The sequence below is a fragment of the Ciona robusta genome, chromosome 7, assembly GCF_009617815.1.
Source record: "Ciona robusta chromosome 7, ASM961781v2".
In the NCBI taxonomy this organism is placed as follows: domain Eukaryota; kingdom Metazoa; phylum Chordata; class Ascidiacea; order Phlebobranchia; family Cionidae; genus Ciona; species Ciona robusta.
Window position 1 is genome coordinate 4,128,084 of NC_143241.1, and position 20,574 is coordinate 4,148,657.

General features: G+C 32.9%; 5 protein-coding genes and 1 long non-coding RNA gene across 9 annotated transcripts; all 6 read right to left on the reverse strand.

Annotated features, from left to right (window-relative positions):
- Position 1: 1 nt before the first annotated feature.
- LOC149733940 (uncharacterized) lies at positions 2-7,179 on the reverse strand. Its single transcript, XM_089880705.1, has 27 exons — positions 7,047-7,179; positions 6,903-6,985; positions 6,685-6,838; positions 6,543-6,625; positions 6,333-6,486; positions 6,174-6,256; positions 5,959-6,112; positions 5,821-5,903; positions 4,003-4,156; positions 3,718-3,800; positions 3,475-3,628; positions 3,331-3,413; positions 3,058-3,211; positions 2,904-2,986; positions 2,686-2,839; positions 2,526-2,608; positions 2,246-2,399; positions 2,078-2,160; positions 1,865-2,018; positions 1,725-1,807; positions 1,186-1,339; positions 1,030-1,112; positions 783-936; positions 644-726; positions 415-568; positions 257-339; positions 2-192 (listed from the first exon to the last, which is right to left on the reverse strand). The coding sequence occupies exons 2-27, from the start codon at positions 6,952-6,954 to the stop codon at positions 2-4; spliced, it is 3,087 nt and encodes a 1,028-aa protein (XP_089736831.1). The 5' UTR covers positions 6,955-6,985; positions 7,047-7,179.
- A 261-nt stretch (positions 7,180-7,440) lies between these two features.
- LOC149733941 (uncharacterized) lies at positions 7,441-7,980 on the reverse strand. Its single transcript, XR_016385266.1, has 3 exons — positions 7,806-7,980; positions 7,662-7,744; positions 7,441-7,600 (listed from the first exon to the last, which is right to left on the reverse strand). It is a non-coding gene; the product is annotated as an uncharacterized LOC149733941 (long non-coding RNA).
- Positions 7,933-10,200, reverse strand: LOC149733942 (uncharacterized). The gene is made up of 7 exons (XM_089881255.1): positions 10,161-10,200; positions 9,931-10,084; positions 9,789-9,871; positions 9,579-9,732; positions 9,423-9,505; positions 8,206-8,359; positions 7,933-8,150 (listed from the first exon to the last, which is right to left on the reverse strand). The coding sequence occupies exons 1-7, from the start codon at positions 10,198-10,200 to the stop codon at positions 8,060-8,062; spliced, it is 759 nt and encodes a 252-aa protein (XP_089737381.1). The 3' UTR covers positions 7,933-8,059.
- On the reverse strand, positions 9,947-12,128 carry LOC149733943 (uncharacterized). Of its 2 annotated transcripts, XM_089880746.1 has the most exons (8): positions 12,043-12,125; positions 11,782-11,934; positions 11,420-11,720; positions 11,284-11,366; positions 11,074-11,227; positions 10,914-10,996; positions 10,695-10,848; positions 9,947-10,639 (listed from the first exon to the last, which is right to left on the reverse strand). In XM_089880746.1, exons 4-8 carry the CDS (start codon positions 11,348-11,350, stop codon positions 10,549-10,551), a joined length of 549 nt encoding a protein of 182 aa, XP_089736872.1. In that variant the 5' UTR covers positions 11,351-11,366; positions 11,420-11,720; positions 11,782-11,934; positions 12,043-12,125; the 3' UTR covers positions 9,947-10,548. The 2 variants fall into 2 exon arrangements, with proteins under 2 accessions (XP_089736872.1, XP_089736873.1); XM_089880747.1 differs by having other exon boundaries at positions 11,782-12,128.
- A 56-nt stretch (positions 12,129-12,184) lies between these two features.
- On the reverse strand, positions 12,185-17,381 carry LOC149733944 (uncharacterized). Of its 3 annotated transcripts, none has more exons than XM_089880737.1 (9): positions 14,721-15,730; positions 14,363-14,659; positions 14,221-14,303; positions 14,009-14,162; positions 13,153-13,235; positions 12,934-13,087; positions 12,797-12,879; positions 12,540-12,694; positions 12,185-12,478 (listed from the first exon to the last, which is right to left on the reverse strand). In XM_089880737.1, exons 3-8 carry the CDS (start codon positions 14,285-14,287, stop codon positions 12,606-12,608), a joined length of 630 nt encoding a protein of 209 aa, XP_089736863.1. In that variant the 5' UTR covers positions 14,288-14,303; positions 14,363-14,659; positions 14,721-15,730; the 3' UTR covers positions 12,185-12,478; positions 12,540-12,605. The 3 variants fall into 3 exon arrangements, with proteins under 3 accessions (XP_089736863.1, XP_089736864.1, XP_089736862.1); XM_089880736.1 differs by lacking the exons at positions 12,185-12,478; positions 12,934-13,087; positions 13,153-13,235; ... (2 more) ...; positions 14,363-14,659; positions 14,721-15,730 and adding exons at positions 15,756-16,053; positions 16,115-16,268; positions 16,366-16,448; ... (2 more) ...; positions 16,882-17,035; positions 17,092-17,381 and having other exon boundaries at positions 12,648-12,694; XM_089880738.1 differs by having other exon boundaries at positions 14,363-15,730.
- A 145-nt stretch (positions 17,382-17,526) lies between these two features.
- Positions 17,527-20,476, reverse strand: LOC149733945 (uncharacterized). The gene is made up of 8 exons (XM_089880767.1): positions 20,179-20,476; positions 19,818-20,118; positions 19,348-19,430; positions 19,138-19,291; positions 18,977-19,059; positions 17,995-18,148; positions 17,857-17,939; positions 17,527-17,746 (listed from the first exon to the last, which is right to left on the reverse strand). Exons 3-8 carry the CDS (start codon positions 19,412-19,414, stop codon positions 17,550-17,552), a joined length of 738 nt encoding a protein of 245 aa, XP_089736893.1. The 5' UTR covers positions 19,415-19,430; positions 19,818-20,118; positions 20,179-20,476; the 3' UTR covers positions 17,527-17,549.
- Between the last annotated feature and the right edge of the window lie 98 nt (positions 20,477-20,574).

The following is a 20,574-nucleotide window of genomic DNA, read 5'->3' on the forward strand; positions in this document are numbered from 1 at the left end:
TTTAAACTAGTAATTTAAAATTCACAAGCAATACTTTCCTTAAGTTCATAAATTCCATTGTATGATTCTCTGCAACTGTAAGGTTGTTGGGATATCTATAACCTATAATCTGGCAACCCACTTCTTCCCATATCGTGATAAGACAATTGATAGAGTGACGTCCATGATATGAATAACAATTCTCAGGATAAACTGAAAGGTAATACAATAGTAGGACAACATCCACAAATAGCAACGGTGGTAATAATGTACAAACCAATTCCATAACATTCCAATCCTTTATTTTTGTCACCACCATGAGCTTCAACTTGAACTAATTCGAAAGTATCCAAAACCTTACTAAAGTTGGAGTTAAAAATTTAAAATATAACAGTTTAATTACATTAAAATACAGATAACTGCAAACAAACTTACTCTACAGTGAGCAAATCCAAAAAATCTCTTTCAGCTGTGTTTAGTTCAACAGGAGCTTTTGTTCCTTCACCTAAACAACCTTTCCATTCCCACATAGTGGAAAGGCATTCCACAGTATATAGTCCATAATATGAGTCACAGTTTTCAGGAAATACTGGAAAAAATAGAGCAAATATTGCCAAACTGACCAAAAACATTCTTGACATAGACTAAACATTCAGTAACTTACCCAAGCCATAACAATTTAACTGATGATCATCATTTCCGCCATCTGCTGCTAATTTTACACTTTCCATGTTTTCTCTTACAGCTCTGAAAAAATAAATTATTTATTGGATGCTTTTAATAAATTTGAAAATTCAACATACGTCAAATTAATAGATTTCAAAACATCTGCATCAGCAGTTGTTAGATTGCCAGGATATCTGTAACCTTTGACTTTGCAATCCACTTCTTCCCATATCGTAATAAGACAATTAATAGAGTGGGGTCCGTGATATGAAGTGCAATTCTCAGGATAAACTGAAGTAAGAAATTAAGGTAAAAGACAATTTAAAAAAAAATTAAAAAATCTATATATTCTCAAGCATTAAAATTATTAAAAAAAGTACAAACCAATTCCGTAACATTCCAATCCTCTATCTTTGTCACCACCATGAGCTTCAACTTGAACTAATTCGAAATTATCCAAAACCTCACTAAAGTTGAAAGTTTAACTTTGCTACTGCACGAATGGCAAAAACATAAATATTTACTTTTATAAGGACTTACTGTATATTAAGCAAATCCAAAGCTTCTTTTTCAGCATGATCTAGTTTATCTGGAGCTTTAGTTCCTTCACTTAAACAACCTTTTGATTTCCAGATAGTTGTAAGACATTCCACAATGTGTGGTCCATGATATGTGTCACAATCATCAGGAAAAACTAAAAAGAGATAATATTACTTTGTAAAATACAAATATGTTGGCAGTACCAAACCTTTAAGGTATGTTTATAAAACTGATCATACAGTGATTCATACCTTTATATTGACCCTAACAATACAACATGTTCGGTAAGAAAAAGGCATAATACATGTTTACATAATTCTTTGTAATAAACCACCTAAAACACTTACAATAAAACAAAGCTAAATTTGAAATGCAGTTAATAAAAGATTACTTAAAATATCAAACACTCTTTGATTAATATTTTTCAAAGACAATTTTTAAAATATTTGCCAAAACAACAAGTTATGATACCCAAGTTGTGAAACAATACACATATTCACATAACTTATTTTGCTCAAATATAAAATAAACAATCATACCTATTCCATAACAATTTAACTGATGATCATCATTTCCATCATCAGCTGCTGATTTCACACTTTCGATGTTATCTCTTATTGCTCTGTGTACCATTGGAATTGTAAAAGATGAAACAATTATTTGAAGAAATATCACTCACGATAAATTTAAGGTTTTTAAAGCATCCGCATTAGAAACGGTGAGATTATTGGGATATCTGTAGCCTTTGACCTTGCAATCCACTTCTTCCCAGATTGTGATGAGACATTCAATGGAGTGAGGTCCGTGATATGAAGTGCAATTATCAGGATAAACTGTAAGAAAACATTCACACAACAACTTAATCCAATCCAACCAACCACAGAATACAAACCAATTCCATAACATTCCAATCCACTATCTTTATCACCACCATGAGCTTCAACTTGAACTGATTCAAAGTTATCCAAAACCTCTCTACAAAATTAACTTTTAATATTGTGTTGATAAAATTATTAATAGAATAACAATCAATTTTCACATCACAAGGAAAAAAACTTACTTTAAATCAAGCAAGTCAAACACGTCTTTTTCAGCAACTGATAGTTTAACTGGAGCTTTTGTTCCTTCAGTTAAACAACCTTTTGATTTCCAGATAGTGGTTAGGCATTCTATACTATATGGTCCATAGTATGTATCACAATTTTCAGGAAATACTAAAAGAAGCAAATTGATTAATTAATCATAAACTTCATATTATTTATGATTCGAATACATATTTCATATACTTTATTATATATGAATTTATTATCATTATATACCTAACTAATAATCTATTTTACCTATTCCATAACAATTCAATTGATGATCATCATTTCCTTCATCAGCTGCTGACTTTATACTTTCCATGTTTTCCTTTACAGCTCTGAGATACATAAAAAAAAAAAATTAATAAATAAAAAATTCTCAAATATATTACTCATTAAAATAACTACAACTAACCTCAAATTAAAACTTTTCCATTCATCAGCTTCAGCAGTTGAAAAGTTTCCAGGATATCTATATCCTTTGTCTTTGCAATCCACTTCTTCCCAGATTGTTACAAGACATTCAATAGAATGAGGTCCGTGATATGAATCACAATTTTCGGGATAAACTAAAATAAAATGCAGTATTGTGGGATTTCTTGAATAATCAACACAAATCCAAGAAATACAAACCAAGTCCATAACATTCCAATCCTTTATCTTTGTCACCACCATCAGCTTCAATTCGAACAGTTTCAAAATTATCTAAAACCTCACTGTGGTTGAAACAACAATTTTAAAAGGATAATCATACTTCAGAATATTTTCCAAAAAAATATACACTTACTCCACATTGAGCAAATTGATGATGTCTTTTTCAATTGTTATTAATTTAACTGGAGCTTTAGTTCCTTCACCTAAACAACCTTTTGATTCCCAGATAGTGGTAAGACATTCCACACTGTGTGGTCCATAATATGTGCTACAATTTTCAGGAAATGCTAAATAAAAAAACACATTGTAATACTTACCAATAAAACAAAATAAATAAATTTATTATACAAAAACAAAGAGAAGAAAAAACAGGTCAAATACATTTCTGTATTTTGCACACACATACCTAACCCATAGCAATTTATTTGATGATTATTGTTTCCACCATCAGCTGCTGATTTTACACTTTCCATGTTTTCTGAGACATTTCTGCGTAAGCAAATTAAAAAAGTTAAACAAATAAATAAACATTATCCACAAATTAACTTACGTCAAGTTCATGGACTTCAAAGCATCCGCATCAGCAGTTGTTAAATTGCCAGGATAATGAAGACCTTTAACCTTGCAATCCACTGTTTCCCAGATTGTGATGAGACAATCGATAGAATGAGGTCCGTGATATGAAGTGCAATTATCAGGATAAACTAAAATGAAATACAAAATTGATTAGATCAACTACAAAAATTATTTACCTTTGATTTTCTATAAAAAAAAACAACAAAATTTTAATTACCAACTCCATAACATTCCAATCCTTTATCTTTGTTACCACCATCGGCCTCCATTCGAATTGTTTCAAAATTAATAAAAATCTCACTGCGATTAAAATATTAGTTATAGAAAGTGCAATGTATTGGGTAAGCGGTATACGTTCACATTCACACAATAGAGCATTACACAAAAAAGAGAGGGGTAAAGCTACAACTAAGTACACATTGAGGCAAAATATAGATATCATGGCCAAGTGATTCTATATTACACAAGTTTTTAGAAATATAAACAAGCAATGTTTACATACTCTACGGTAAGCAAATCTAAAGCTTCTGTCTCATTTTTTTCCAATTTAACTGGAGCTTTTGTTCCTTCAGTTAAACAACCTTTTGATTCCCAGATAGTAGTAAGACATTCCACACTGTGTGGTCCTTCATACGAGTCACAATGTTCAGGAAATACTAAAAAACAAATTATTTTTTATACATAAATGTTATGCACCGTTGGTAGGTATGCAGGGTATGCAATCTAACATGAGTTACAGTACTTCTTTGCATGGTAAAAAGATAAACAAACCTGTAATAAATATAAAGAGCAACAAACATTTAACTTTAAGACATTTCTTGTTTCATAAATACAATTTACATTTACCATGGAGTTAATGACCAAATATTATCTATATATTGTTCTGGTTGACAAGCTGACCCATTTATATTGTGTGAAACCGGAAGCATACAACCACTACAGTTGACCGCATGCTTTATCCAGTTATATCAGGGACGGGCAACTTACGACCCGCGGGCCAAATCCGTGTGACGAGAAAATAGGATAAAAAGGTGTCCCATCTTCCCCCACCCTACTATATTCTATATTAACTACGACTTTCTGCCGAAAAGCGGTTTATATTTGCGCCAGGTATAATGACCTTTTATTTAGGTTTTAAAGTTGTTATAATCGGCAGATATTTGTTATTTGGCAATAATCTTGATTGGGACAAGCAAACCGTTTTTATTTCCTGTGCATACAAGCTGAACGCACTTCGTCCGTGTGACGTCAGAAACGCATGGCGGCAATCGGACGCGATAAAGTTTGAGAACTTGGAAGTGAGGCTGGCGATTAACGCATTTTTAGTTGGAAGTGTGTTGCAACGGATGGGAATTTCTATAAATTATTTCAAATGTAATAAAACTGAAGACATGTTTTGAATAAATTATTTTCCCTATGAGATGCTATGCTATCCTTGCTGTCAGTAAGTTTTTAAATCGAGGCATTACTTTACTCGTGTACGAAGTATTTTTTGCAAATTATCTGTACTTTAATGCACATACGTGAAAGTAAGGCAAATATCCAACCTATTTTCAAGCACTTGCAGGTTAAATATTCAAGGGGACAACCGCTGTTATGACTTAAATAATCAACGTGTAAATTGCTATTATGTCGTAATCAATTGCCAGGTCAAACAATCGCTATTATGATGCAATGAATCCACGTGTGAATCCCTAATATGTCGTAAAAAACATTCTGTTTGGCTGGGGAAAACATCCTAAATATACAGCAGTGTTACTTCTGAGACATTGAGGTTCAAGACGTGTTTATTTTACGACGCGTCTGCTTTATTCTTGCATATTACTCAGCGTGCTCCTACCCGGTTTTTTTCGCAATCTGCGATTAATGTATTGATTCATGAATCCGGCCCGCCATTTATGTTATTTTCCCATATCAGGCCCACCGACTGGAGAAGTTGCCCGCCCCTGAGTTATATATTGAGTGCAGTGAACATCTTTTTAAGAAATCGCAGTTTTAAGGTATGTTTTTACTCTTATACAAATTACTTATGTTGTTTATATATATTTTTTTAATATGGCATGCAGAGTACATTAAAGTAGTCATGTTCACTGCTGCAGTCTATATACGGTTAAATATCAATCAACAATAAAGATCTTCTTTTTTTAACACAGAATTAAAACTAGCTGAGTCATTCTTATAATCGAGGCTAGATATACCAAAAGGACTGAGAATTAAACAATAATTTTAAAACAGAACAACTTCCAAGCGACACCTAGTGAGAGCAACACACCTTAACCACTCAAGCTGCAGCTTATTAATCTAATTGCTTCAAACTAACCTAAGCCATAACAATTTAACTGATGATCATCACTTCCATCATCTGCTGCTGATTTCACACCTTCTATATTATCTCTTATTGCTCTGTGTATGAACATATTTTATTAACTGTTTAAGATTATTTTAAAATAAAGCATACGTCAAATTTGAGTTTTTCATGGATTCACAATCAGGAATTGTGAGGTTGTTGGGAAATCTATAACCTTTGTGCTCACAACCAACATCGTCCCAGATTGCGATGAGACAATCAATGGAGTGAGGTCCGTGATATGAATTACAATTCTCAGGATAAACTGAAATTAAATGCAGTTTTGTAAAAAGTCAATACACAACACAAATCCAAGAAATACAAACCAATTCCATAACATTCCAATCCTTTATCTTTGTCACCACCATGAGCTTCAACTTGAACTAATTCAAAATTCTTCAAAACCCCACTAAAGTTAAGGTTAACAATTTAGGAAAATAAAAGGTTAATTACATCAAATTACAGATAACTGCAAACAAACTTACTCTACAGTGAGCAAATCCACAGCTTCTTTATCAGCATGATCTAATTTAACTGGGGCTCTGGTTCCTTCATTTAAACAACCTTTCCACTCCCAGATGGTTGTAAGACATTGAACACTGTGTGGTCCGTAATATGTGTCACAGTTGTCGGGAAATACTGGAACAATTAATATTATATATTGCCCAAACACAAAGTTGTTTGCTAAAATTTACCTAAGCCATAACAATTCAATTGATGATCATCACTTCCATCATCAGCTGAAGATTTTACCCTTTCCATGTTATTTCTTGCACCTCTATAGAAAAATATTATATAAATTTTAAACAGGAAATTCACCCTAAATACTCAACTCACGTCAAATTCGAAGATGTCAATGTATCAACATCTGCCACTGTGAGGTTACCAGGATATCTATAACCTTCGACCTTGCAATCCACTTCTTCCCAGATTGTTACAAGACATTCAATAGAATGAGGTCCGTGATATGAATCACAATTCTCGGGATAAACTAAAATAAAATGCAGTATTGTGAGAATCTGTCAACTAACAACACAAATCCAAGAAATACAAACCAATCCCATAACATTCCAATCCTTTATCTTTGTTACCACCATCAGCCTGCATTCGAATTGTTTCAAAGGTAATAAAAATCTCACTGTGATTAAAACATTACTTATAGAAGCTGTAAGAAATATAAACAAGCAATGTTTACATACTCCACATTAAGCAAATCCAGGGCTTCTGTTTCATTTTTTACCAATTTAACTGGGGCTTTGGTTCCTTCAGTTAAACAACCTTTTGATTTCCAAATAGTGGTAAAGCATTCCACACTGTGTGGTCCTTCATACGAGTCACAATTGTCAGGAAATACTAAAAAAATAAACACAAATTGATTTTATACATAAATGTTACAAATCGCACAGAAGTAATTTAAACAAAAGTTGTATTTACTAAAACAGCAACAGACATTTTACTCACCTAAGCCATAACAATTCAATTGATGATCATCATTTCCATCATCAGCTGCTGATTTCACACCTTCCATGTTATCTCTTATTGCTCTGTGTATGAACATATTTTATTAAATGTTCAAGATTACGCTAAAATTAAACTCACGTCAAATTTGAGTTTTTCATGGATTCACAATCAGGAATTGTGAGGTTGTTGGGAAATCTATAACCATTGTGCTCACAACCCACATCGTCCCAGATTGCGATGAGACAATCCATGGAGTGAGGTCCGTGATATGAATTACAAGTCTCAGGATAAACTAAACAAAAGGCAGTAGTAAGAATTCTTCAAAAAACAAAACAAATCCAAGAAATACAAACCAACTCCATAACATTCTAATCCTTTATCTTTGTTACCACCATCAGCCTGCATTCGAATTGTTTCAAAAGTAATAAAAATCTCACTGTGATTAAAACATTACTTATAGAAGCTGTAAGGAATATAAACAAGCAATGTTTACATACTCCACATTAAGCAAATCCAGGGCTTCTGTTTCATTTTTTACTAGTTTAACTGGAGCTTTTGTTCCATCAGTTAAACAACCTTTTGATTTCCAGATAGTGGTAAGGCATTCCACACTGTGTGGTCCTTCATATGAGTCACAATTTTCAGGAAATACTAAAAAAATAAACACAAATTGATTTTACACATAAATGTTACAAATCGCACAGAAGTTATTTAAACAAAATTTGTTCCTAATATAACAGCAACAGACATTTTATTCACCTAAGCCATAACAATTCAATTGGTGATCATCATTTCCATCTTCAGCTGCTGATTTCACACCTTCTATGTTATCTCTTATTGCTCTGTGTATGAACATATTTAATAAAATGTTCAATATTATTTCAAAATTAAACTCACGTCAAATTTGAATTTTTCATGGATTCACAATCAGGAATTGTGAGGTTGTTGGGAAATCTATAACCTTTGTGCTCACAACCCACATCGTCCCAGATTGCGATGAGACAATCCATAGAGTGAGGTCCGTAGTATGAATTACAATTCACAGGATAAACTAAAATGGAACACTGTCACAACTCATGCACCCATGCGAAAAAAGGTGTTATTTCCAATACATATGTTTGGTGCGTTTGAGTTTCTAGATCGTTCTTTCGGCGTATCTAAAACAACAATCCCGTATCACGGAAGTTGTGGAAAGTAACTGTCTAAACTCATGTTCTGCAACTAGACACTGCAGTGATCGCACTGTTTCATTTATCTGTATGTGTTTTCAGTCGTGTAATTGTTGTTTACGTAGGCATAGTTTAGACCTAAGTAAAGAAGATATACAAGAGAGAAATAAACTGAGTTACATGAGGTTGGGTTTAAGCAAAGTAAGCACATTGGTTAGCTATGATGATTAACCGGCCACCATTTAGAGATTTTTAATAGTAAATTCCAACTAAACTTCTTCCATCACTCTTTAAAATGTGACGAACATAATGATTTGAAAAATTGAAATAATTCAAGGTTCGATTAAAAAGTCAAAATTAAAAATCGTTTTAACAGTTGCTCTGACAATTTTTTTTAACTCTTGTCTAAACAACAATACATCATTGTAAAGCGTTTGGTAAAACATCATTAAAACTAGCCAATTATGACTGTAAAAATAAGAGCAAACATTCAATTAGTTACAAAAATGGTAAGTTTGAAAAAACAAAAGCTTGAAACGCTATTGTGATTGAAATAATCGCTTTGTCAGATCTTATTAGGTCGCAAACAAACCTAATTTTAATTCATTCGTATTATAACAGAAACAACCTTCCTGTAAATCTGTACTATGTCGTAACAGGTGATATGTTTGTCTGTGGAGAATCTAAGAAATAGTTAAGATAGACTACTACTCAGTTAGATTAAAAATATTACAGCAAAAATAAAAATGGTCGGTAAGGTTTATGTAGCTGATTGCCGCGAAGACCCATACGTAAAAGTAAGTTATTGCCCTTTTGTACTCTGTAGGATAACTTGTGTTGTGTAAAAGTTACAATATTGGATTTATGCTGTTACATTTTTGTGGTATGTTTCAAATATATAAATTTGTACCTTATAACAAAAATACAAAACAAACAAATACAAACCAATTCCATAACATTCCAAGCCCCTTTCTTTGTCACCACCATCGGCTTCTATTTGAACTAATTCAAAATTGTCCAAAACCTCTCTGTGGTGAAAACAAAAATGATTAAAGTAATAAACGATAATACGATGCTTCTAATTTTTACATAAATACTTACTTTACATTGAGCAAATCCAACACTTCTTTTTCAGCATGATCTAATTTAACTGGAGCTTTTGTTCCTTCACTTAAACAACCTTTTGATATCCAGATAGTTGTAAGGCATTCAACACTGTGTGGCCCATAGTATGTATCACAATTTTCAGGAAATACTGGAACAAATAAAATAATATTTAGACAAAGCACAAGGTTGTTTGCTAAAACTTACCTAAGCCATAACAATTCAATTGATGATCATCACTTCCATCATCAGCTGAAGATTTTACCCTTTCCATGTTATTCCTTGCACCTCTATAGAAAAATAGTATATAAATTTTAAACACGAAATTCACCCTAAATACTCAACTCACGTCAAATTTGAAGATGTCAATGTATCAACATCTGCCACTGTGAGGTTACCAGGATATCTATAACCTTCAACCTTGCAATCCACTTCTTCCCAGATTGTTACAAGACATTCAATGGAATGAGGTCCGTGATATGAATCGCAATTCTCAGGATAAACTGAAATAAAATGAAGTATTGTGGGAATTCTTCAATAAACAACACAAATTCAAGAAATACAAACCAACTCCATAACATTCCAATCCTTTATCTTTGTTACCACCATCAGCTTGCATTCGAATTGTTTCAAAGGTAATAAAAACCTCACTGTGATTAAAACATTACTTATAAAAGCTGTAAGAAATATAAACAGGCAATGTTACATACTCCACATTAAGCAAATCCAAGGCCTCTGTTTCATTTTTTACCAATTTAACTGGAGCTTTTGTTCCTTCAGTTAAACAACCTTTTGATTTCCAAATAGTGGTAAGGCATTCCACACTGTGTGGTCCGTCATACGAGTCACAATTGTCAGGAAATACTAAAAATATAAACACAAACTGTTTGTTTCACCCATAAATGTTACAAATCGCACAGAAGTAATTTGATCACAATTTGTTTCTAATAAAACAGCAACGATCCTTTTATTCACCTAAGCCATAACAATTCAATTGATGATCATCATTTCCATCATCAGCTGCTGATTTCACACCTTCCATGTTCTCTATTATTGCTCTGTGTATGAACATATTTTATAAAATGTTCAAAATTATTCCAAAATTAAACATACGTCAAATTTGAGTTTTTCATGGATTCACAATCAGGAATTGTGAGGTTGTTGGGAAATCTATAACCTTTGTGCTCACAACCCACATCGTCCCAGATTGCGATGAGACAATCAATAGAGTGGGGTCCATGATATGAATCACAATTCTCAGGATAAACTGAAAGAAAACATAATGATTTGGAATATTAAACTAAACAAAATATGAATAAAACAAATACAAACCAATTCCATAACATTCCAATCCTTTATCTTTGTCACCACCATCAGCTTTCATTTGAACTAATTGGATATTGTACAAAACCTCTCTGTGGTGAAATCAAACAAAAATTATTACATATATAAACGTTAATACAATGTTTCAAATTGTTCCGTAAATACTTACTTTACACTGAGCAAATCCAACACTTCTTTTTCAGCATGATCTAATTTAACTGGAGCTTTTGTTCCTTCACTTAAACAACCTTTTGATATCCAGATAGTTGTAAGGCATTCAACACTGTGTGGCCCATAGTATGTATCACAATTTTCAGGAAATACTGGAACAATCAAAATTATATTTAGACAAAACACATGAATATTTGCTAAAACTTACTTAAGCCATAACAATTCAATTGATGATCATCACTTCCATCATCTGCTGAAGATTTTACACCTTCCATGTTTTCTCTTGCAGCTCTAAATAAATCTTGTATTTTGAATATCAAATTTTCCTTAAATATTCAACTTACGTCAAATTTAAAGATTTCAATGTATCAGCATCTTCAACTGTGAGGTTGCCAGGATATCTATAACCTTCGACCTTGCAATCCACTTCTTCCCAGATTGTTACAAGACATTCAATGGAATGAGGTCCGTGATATGAATTGCAATTCTCAGGATAAACTAAAATAAAATGCAGTATGGTGAGAATTTTTTAATAAACAACACAAATCTAAGAAATACAAACCAACTCCATAACATTCCAATCCTTTATCTTTGTTACCACCATCAGCATGCATTCGAATTGTTTCAAAGTTAACAAAAATCTCACTGTGATTAAAACATTACTTATAGAAGCTGTAAGGAATATAAACAAGCAATGTTTACATACTCCACATTAAGCAAATCCAAGGCTTCTGTTTCATTTTTTACTAATTTAATTGGAGCTTTGTTCCTTCAGCTAAACAACCTTTCCATTCCCAGATAGTGGTAAAGCATTCCACACTGTGTGGTCCTTCATACGAGTCACAATTGTCAGGAAATACTAAAAAAACAAACAGAAGTTGTTTTTAGACATAAATGTTACAAATCGCACAGGAGTAATCTAAACAAGATTTGTATTTACTAAAACTGCAACAGACAATTTACTCACCAATTCCGTAACAATTCAATTGATGATCATCATTTCCATCATCAGCTGCTGATTTCACACCTTCCATGTTATCTCTTATTGCTCTGTGTATGAGATACTTTATTAAATGTTCAAGATATTACAAAGTTAAACTCACGTCAAATTTGAGTTTTTCATTGATTCACAATCAGGTTTTGTGAGGTTGTTGGGAAATCTATACCCTTGTGCTCACAACCCACATCGTCCCAGATTGCGATGAGACAATCAATGGAGTGAGGTCCGTGATATGAATCACAATTCTCAAGATAAACTGAAATCAAATGCAGCGATGTAACAACAAGTCAATAAACAAAACAAATCTAAAAAATACAAACCAACTCCATAACATTCCAATCCTTTATCTTTGTTACCACCATCAGCATGCATTCGAATTGTCTCAAAAGTAATAAAAATCTCACTGTGATTAAAACATTACTTATAGAAGCTGTAAGAAATATAAACAAGCAATGTTTACATACTCAACATTAAGCAAATCCAGGGCCTCTGTTTCATTTTTTACCAATTTAACTGGAGCTTTTGTTCCTTCAGCTAAACAACCTTTTGATTCCCAGATAGTGGTAAAGCATTTCGACACTGTGTGGTCCGTTATACGAGTCACAATTGTCAGGAAATACTTTTAAAAAATGTTGATTTTAGACATGAATGTTACAAATCTAACAGGAGTAATTTAAACAAGATTTGTAACTAATTAAACAGCAACAGACAATTTACTCACCAATTCCGTAACAATTCAATTGATGATCATCATTTCCATCATCAGCTGCTGATTTTACATCTTCCATGTTTTTTATTATTGCTCTGTGTATGAACATATTTTATTAAATGTTCAGGATTATTTTAAATTAAACATACGTCAAATTTGAATTTTTCATTGATTCACAATCAGGAACTGTGAGGTTGTTGGGAAATCTATAACCTTTGTGCTCACAACCCACATCGTCCCAGATTGCAATGAGACAATCAATAGAGTGAGGTCCGTGATACGAATAACAATTCTCAGGATAAACTGTAAGAAAACACAATGGTAAGGAATATTAATCTAAAAAAAACAAAAACTAAACAAACACAAACCAATTCCATAACATTCCAAGCCCCTATCCTTGTCACCACCATCAGCTTCCAGTTGAACTAATTCCAAATTGTCCAAAACGTCTCTGTGGTGAAATCAAACAAAAATTATTACACATATGAACGAAAATTAGGGCTGTGAATTATCCCTTTTTTTCGTTTACCCGTTAACCGTTTAGTTTTAACCGGCTAATCGGTAACAGTACAAGTGTAATCCTAATAAAAGCGTCTTGTTTATCGCTTTTCTTTGGTGAATTTAAAGGCAACTTCACAATGTACGTATGGCCTATGTTGCAATACACGGCAAGTTGTTCTTAACGTCAAAGTAACGCTTTCTCATTCGTATTTAAACCTGTTTTAAAGCACTTGCCAACTAAATTATCAACGTGTGAATTGCAATTATGACGCAAATAATCAATTGCCAGGTAAAACAATCACTATTATGATGCAATTAATTCACAAGTGAATGCCTACTATTTCGTAATAAACATGCTGCTTGGCTGAGGAAAACATTTAAGTTGTCTATTACGCCAATATAATGTTGCAAAACTAGTTACCCTGCGGTATTAACAATCAAGATTGACCACGTAATCGCCGTTGTGAGGGCACGATCAAAGCAACAGCGTCCCTGTGCACTCTGTCTTATTGCGAAGAACCAAACAACGAACGCGAACAAGTGTATTTCAAGTAAATAAAACAGATATTGATATACGTATATGCCCTAAGACGTCATAGTTCGGTTAACGACTTAAACTTTCCGTTAGCGGTTAACCGAATAGGTTTCCTTAACCGGTTAACTTTTAACTTTTCTACAGCCCTAATGATAAACAATGTTTCAAATTGTTCCATAAATACTTACTTTACATTGAGCAAATCCAACACTTCTTTTTCAGCATGATCCAATTTAACTGGAGCTTTTGTTCCTTCACTTAAACAACCTTTTGATATCCAGATAGTTGTAAGGCATTCCACACTGTGTGGCCCATAATATGTGTCACAATTCTCAGGAAATACTGGAACAATTAAAATAATATTTAGACAAAAAACAAAAGGTTGTTTGCTAAAACTTACTTAAGCCATAACAATTCAATTGATGATCATCACTTCCATCATCTGCTGAAAATTTTACACCTTCCATGTTTTCCCTTACAGCTCTATAGAAAAATTATATATATACTTTCAATATAAAATTCTCTTTAATTACTTAACTCACGTCAAATTCAAAGATGTCAATGCATCAACATCTTCAACTGTGAGGTTACCAGGATATCTGTAACCTTCAACCTTGCAATCCACTTCTTCCCATATTGTTACAAGACATTCAATAGAATGAGGTCCGTGATATGAATTGCAATTCTCAGGATAAACTAAAAAAGGAAATTTTTAACAACACATCAATAAACAACACAAATCCAAGAAATACAAACCAACTCCATAACATTCCAATCCTTTATCTTTGTTACCACCATCAGCTTGCATTCGAATTGTTTCAAAGTTAACAAAAATCTCACTGTGATTAAAAAAATACTTATAGAAGCTGTAAGAAATATAAACAAGCAATGATTACATACTCCACATTAAGCAAATCCAAGGCCTCTGTTTCATTTTTTACCAATTTAACTGGGGCTTTTGTTCCATCAGTTAAACAACCTTTTAATTTCCAAATAGTGGTAAAACATTCCACACTGTGTGGTCCTTCATATGAGTCACAATTTTCAGGAAATACTAAAAAAGCAAACACAAATTGTTTTTAGACCTAAATGAAACAAATCGCACAGAAGTAATTTAAACAAAAGTTGTTTTTACTAAAACAGCAACAGACATTTCACTCACCTAAGCCATAACAATTCAATTGATGATCATCATTTCCATCATCAGCTGCTGATTTCACACCTTCCATGTTATCTCTTATTGCTCTGTGTATGAACATACTTTATAACACTTTCGGCGCCGCATTAATTTGAACAATCAGACACTCGGTGCCGCGAGGATTTTGGATTTTGTTAAAATTTTAATGAGCTATGAATTACAATTGAAAGTTGTGAATTATACAACAGTAAGCAACAGGAAATCAAAGAAACAGCCACATATCAATGTTTCCCGATTGTGTAGACGTGAAACATTACTACCAATGTATCCATATTTCACTATTGGTCAGAGCCGGAAGAATAAGTATTGAACAAAACAAAACCTCACAACATCATAATTGTAATGATCAGGCACTAAATCATTGAAGTTTAAACCATTATCCGTAAATATTCGAGCAGTGGCAGCAGTGAAACCATTGTAAATTAGTACCATTACATAAAATATATGTGAAATCGTCAGAAACAGCTGATCATAAGGTCACAAGCTGATTGATCAAAAATAATGCAATCTTAATGCAAACGTTCGCATTTAGTCCCAATGCAGCCTAGATCGAGCGTACTTATATATAGGTGGTTAACTATTAGCTTATCTGCAATCTGGCACTCCTAACAATAAAAAAAGGAAAAACAAATATATACGTGTGATGGCACCACGAACCATTGTTGCTCAAACGTACATATACGTAGATTGGCGCCGTAAAAATGGAATGTTTAAGATTATTTTAACATTAAACATACGTCAAATTTGAGTTTTTCATTGATTCACAATCAGGAATTGTGAGGTTGTTGGGAAATCTATAACCTTTGTGCTCACAACCCACATCGTCCCAGATTGCGATGAGACAATCAATGGAGTGAGGTCCGTGATATGAATCACAATTCTCAAGATAAACTGAAATAAAATGCAGTTTTGAAAAAAGTCAATACACAACACAAATCTAAGAAATACAAACCAACTCCATAACATTCCAATCCTTTATCTTTGTTACCACCATCAGCCTGCATTCGAATTGTTTCAAAAGTAATAAAAATCTCACTGTGATTAAAACATTACTTATAGAAGCTGTAAAGAATATAAACAAGCAATGTTTACATACTCAATATTAAGCAAATCCAAGGCTTCTGTTTCATTTTTTACCAATTTAACTGGAGATTTTGTTCCTTCAGCTAAACAACCTTTTGATTTCCAGATTGTGGTAAAGCATTCCACACTGTGTGGTCCTTCATACGAGTCACAATGTTCAGGAAATACTAAAAAAAATAAACAAAAATTGTTTTTGAAAAGAAATTTTTAAATCTAAAAAAACCAAATATGTATTACCAAAACAGCAAGAGACATTTCACTTACCTAAGCCATAACAATTCAATTGATGATCATCATTTCCATCATCAGCTGCTGATTTCACACCTTCCATGTTCTCTATTATTGCTCTGTGTATGAACATACTTTATTAAATGTTCAAGATATTACAAAATTAAACTCACGTCAAATTTGAGTTTTTCATTGATTCACAATCAGGAATTGTGAGGTTGTTGGGAAATCTATAACCTTTGTGCTCACAACCCACATCGTCCCAGATTGCGATGAGACAATCAATAGAGTGAGGACCATGATATGAAACACAATTCTCAGGATAAACTAAAGGGAAACGCAATGATTTGGGAAATTAAACTAAACAAAATATATAAAAAACAAACACAAACCAATTCCATAACATTCCAAGCCCCTATCCTTGTTACCACCATCAGCTTCCATCTGAACTAATTCGAAATTGTCCAAAACCTCTCTGTGGTAAAATCAAACAAAAATGATTACACATATGAATGATAATACAATGTTTCAAATTGTTCCATAAATACTTACTTTACATTGAGCAAATCCAACACTTCTTTTTCAGCATGGTCTAATTTAACTGGAGCTTTTGTTCCTTCACTTAAACAACCTTTTGATATCCAGATAGTGGTTAGGCATTCCACACTGTGTGGCCCATAGTATGTATCACAATTTTCAGGAAATACTGGAACAAATAAAATAATATTTAGACAAAACACAAAGTTGTTTGCAAAAACTTACTTAAGCCATAACAATTCAATTGATGATCATCACTTCCATCATCTGCTGAAGATTTCACACCTTCCATGTTTTTCTTGCAGCTCTATAGAAAAATATTACACAAATTTTAAATACAAAATTCTCTTTAATTACTCAACTCACGTCAAATTCAAAGATGTCAATGCATCAACATCTTCAACTGTGAGATTACCAGGATATCTATAACCTTCAACCTTGCAATCCACTTCTTCCCAGATTGTTACAAGACATTCAATGGAATGAGGTCCGTGATATGAATCACAATTCTCGGGATAAACTAAAAAAATGCAGTATTGTAAGAATTCTCCAATAAACAACACAAATCCAAGAAATACAAACCAACTCCATAACATTCCAATCCTTTATCTTTGTTACCACCATCAGCATGCATTCGAATTGTTTCAAAGGTAATAAAAATCTCACTGTGAATAAAACATTACTTATAGAAGCTGTAAGAAATATAAACAAGCAATGATTACATACTCCACATTAAGCAAATCCAAGGCTTCTGTTTCATTTTTTACCAATTTAACTGGAGCTTTTGTTCCTTCAGTTAAACAACCTTTCGATTTCCAAATAGTGGTAAAGCATTCCACACTGTGTGGTCCTTCATATGAGTCACAATTGTCAGGAAATACTAAAAAGCAGCACAAATTGTTTTTTCACCCATAAATAATACAAATCGCAAAATAAAAGGAATTAAAATAAATATTTTATTTACTTAAACAGCAACAGACACTTACTCACCTAAGCCATAACAATTTAACTGATGATCATCATTTCCATCATCAGCTGCTGATTTCACACCTTCTATGTTATCTCTTATTGCTCTGTGTATGAACATATTTTATTAAATGTTCAAAATTATTTCAAAATTAAGCATACGTCAAATTTGAATTTTTCATTGATTCACAATCAGGAATTGTGAGGTTGTTGGGAAATCTATACCCTTTGTGCTCACAACCCACATCGTCCCAGATTGCGATGAGACAATCCATGGAGTGAGGTCCATGATATGAAACACAATTCTCAAGATAAACTAAAAATAAAATGCAGCGATGTAACAACAAGTCAATAAACAAAACAAATCCAAGAAATACAAACCAACTCCATAACATTCCAATCCTTTATCTTTGTTACCACCATCAGCCTGCATTCGAATTGTTTCAAAAGTAACAAAAATCTCACTGTGATTAAAACATTACTTATAAAAGCTGTAAGAAATATAAACAAGCAATGTTTACATACTCCACATTAAGCAAATCCAGGGCTTCTGTTTCATTTTTTACCAATTTAACTGGAGCTTTTGTTCCTTCAAGTAAACAACCTTTTGATCTCCAGATTGTAGTAAAGCATTCCACACTGTGTGGTCCTTCATACGAGTCACAATTTTCGGGAAATACTAAAAAAGCAAACCAAAATTGCTTTTTACACATAAATGTTACAAATTTCACAGAAGTAATTTAAACAAGATGTGTATTTACTAAAACAGCAACAGACATTTTACTCACCTAAGCCATAACAATTCAATTGATGATCATCATTTCCATCATCAGCTGCGATTTCACACCTTCTATGTTATCTCTTATTGCTCTGTGTATGAACATATTTTATTAAATGTTCAAAATTATTTCAAATTAAGCATACGTCAAATTTGAATTTTTCATTGATTCACAATCAGGAATTGTGAGGTTGTTGGGAAATCTATAACCCTTTGTGCTCACAACCCACATCGTCCCAGATTGCGATGAGACAATCCAATGGAGTGAGGACCATGATACGAATTGCAATTCTCAGGATAAACTGAAAGGTAATACAATAGTAGGGCAACATCCACTACCAGCAACAGTGGTAAAAATGTACAAACCAATTCCATAACATTCCAAGCCCCTATCTTTATCACCTCCATCAGCTTCCATTTGAACTAATTGGATATTGTACAAAACTTCCCTGTGGTTGAAACAAACAAAAATTATTACACATATGAATGATAATACCAATGTTTCAAATTGTTCCATAAATACTTACTTTACATTGAGCAAATCCAACACTTCTTTTTCAGCATGATCCAATTTAACTGGAGCTTTTGTTCCTTCACTTAAACAACCTTTTGATATCCAGATAGTTGTAAGGCATTCAACACTGTGTGGCCCATAGTATGTATCACAATTTTCAGGGAATACTGGAACAATTAAAATAATATTTAGACCAAACACAAAGTTGTGTGCTAAAACTTACCTAAGCCATAACAATTCAATTGATGATCATCACTTTCATCATCTGCTGAAGATTTTACACCTTCCATGTTTTCTCTTATTGCTCTATAAAAAAAATCCCTTTATTTTGAAAATAATTTTCTTTAAATAATGAATGTAGTGAATAAATGAATGAATGTAACTTACTTTATCTTCGCGTGGCCGGAAAATGACAGTCGTTATAACACGGGTTTAACACCTAGTGCCAGCTTACGAGTTACCATGTATATTACTTTGTAGGTGATTATTATTTGGAGGTTTTTTTTATGTATGGCTGATAATTTGGAAAACCCATTAGTGACCACTGGGTTGGAGCAATTGTGGTTAAGTGTCTTCCCCAAAGACACATATGCCAACAATGGTAGCAGCAACGAGCCTTGAACCCATTACCTCTAGGTAACAGGCAGGCGCGCTAACCACTATGCCACGACGCCGGTCAAATACTCAACTTACGTCAAGTTTAAAGATTTTAAAACATCAGCATCTTCAACTGTGAGGTTGCCAGGATATCTATAACCTTCAACCTTGCAATCCACTTCTTCCCAGATTGTTACAAGACATTCAATAGAGTGAGGTCCGTGATAGGAATTGCAATTCTCAGGATAAACTAAAATAAAATGCAGTATTGTGAGAATTCTTCAATAAACAACACAAATTGAAGAAATACAAACCAACTCCATAACATTCCAATCCTTTATCTTTGTTACCACCATCAGCCTGCATTCGAATTGTCTCAAAAGTAATAAAAATCTCACTGTGATAAAAACATTACTTATAGAAGCTGTAAGAAATATAAACAACAATGTTTACATACTCCACATTAAGCAAATCCAAGGCTTCTGTTTCATTTTTTACCAATTTAACTGGAGCTTTTGTTCCTTCAGTTAAACAACCTTTTGATTTCCAAATAGTGGTAAAGCATTCCACACTGTGTGGTCCTTCATACGAATCACAATGTTCAGGAAATACTAAAAATATAAACACAAACCGTTTTTTTCACCCATAAATGTTACAAATCACACAGAAGTAATTTGATCACAATTTGTTTCTAATAAAACAGCAACGATCCTTTTACTCACCTAAGCCATAACAATTCAATTGATGATCATCATTTCCATCATCAGCTGCTGATTTCACACCTTCCATGTTATCTCTTATTGCTCTGTGTATGAACATATTTTATTAAATGTTCAGATTATTTAAATTAAAC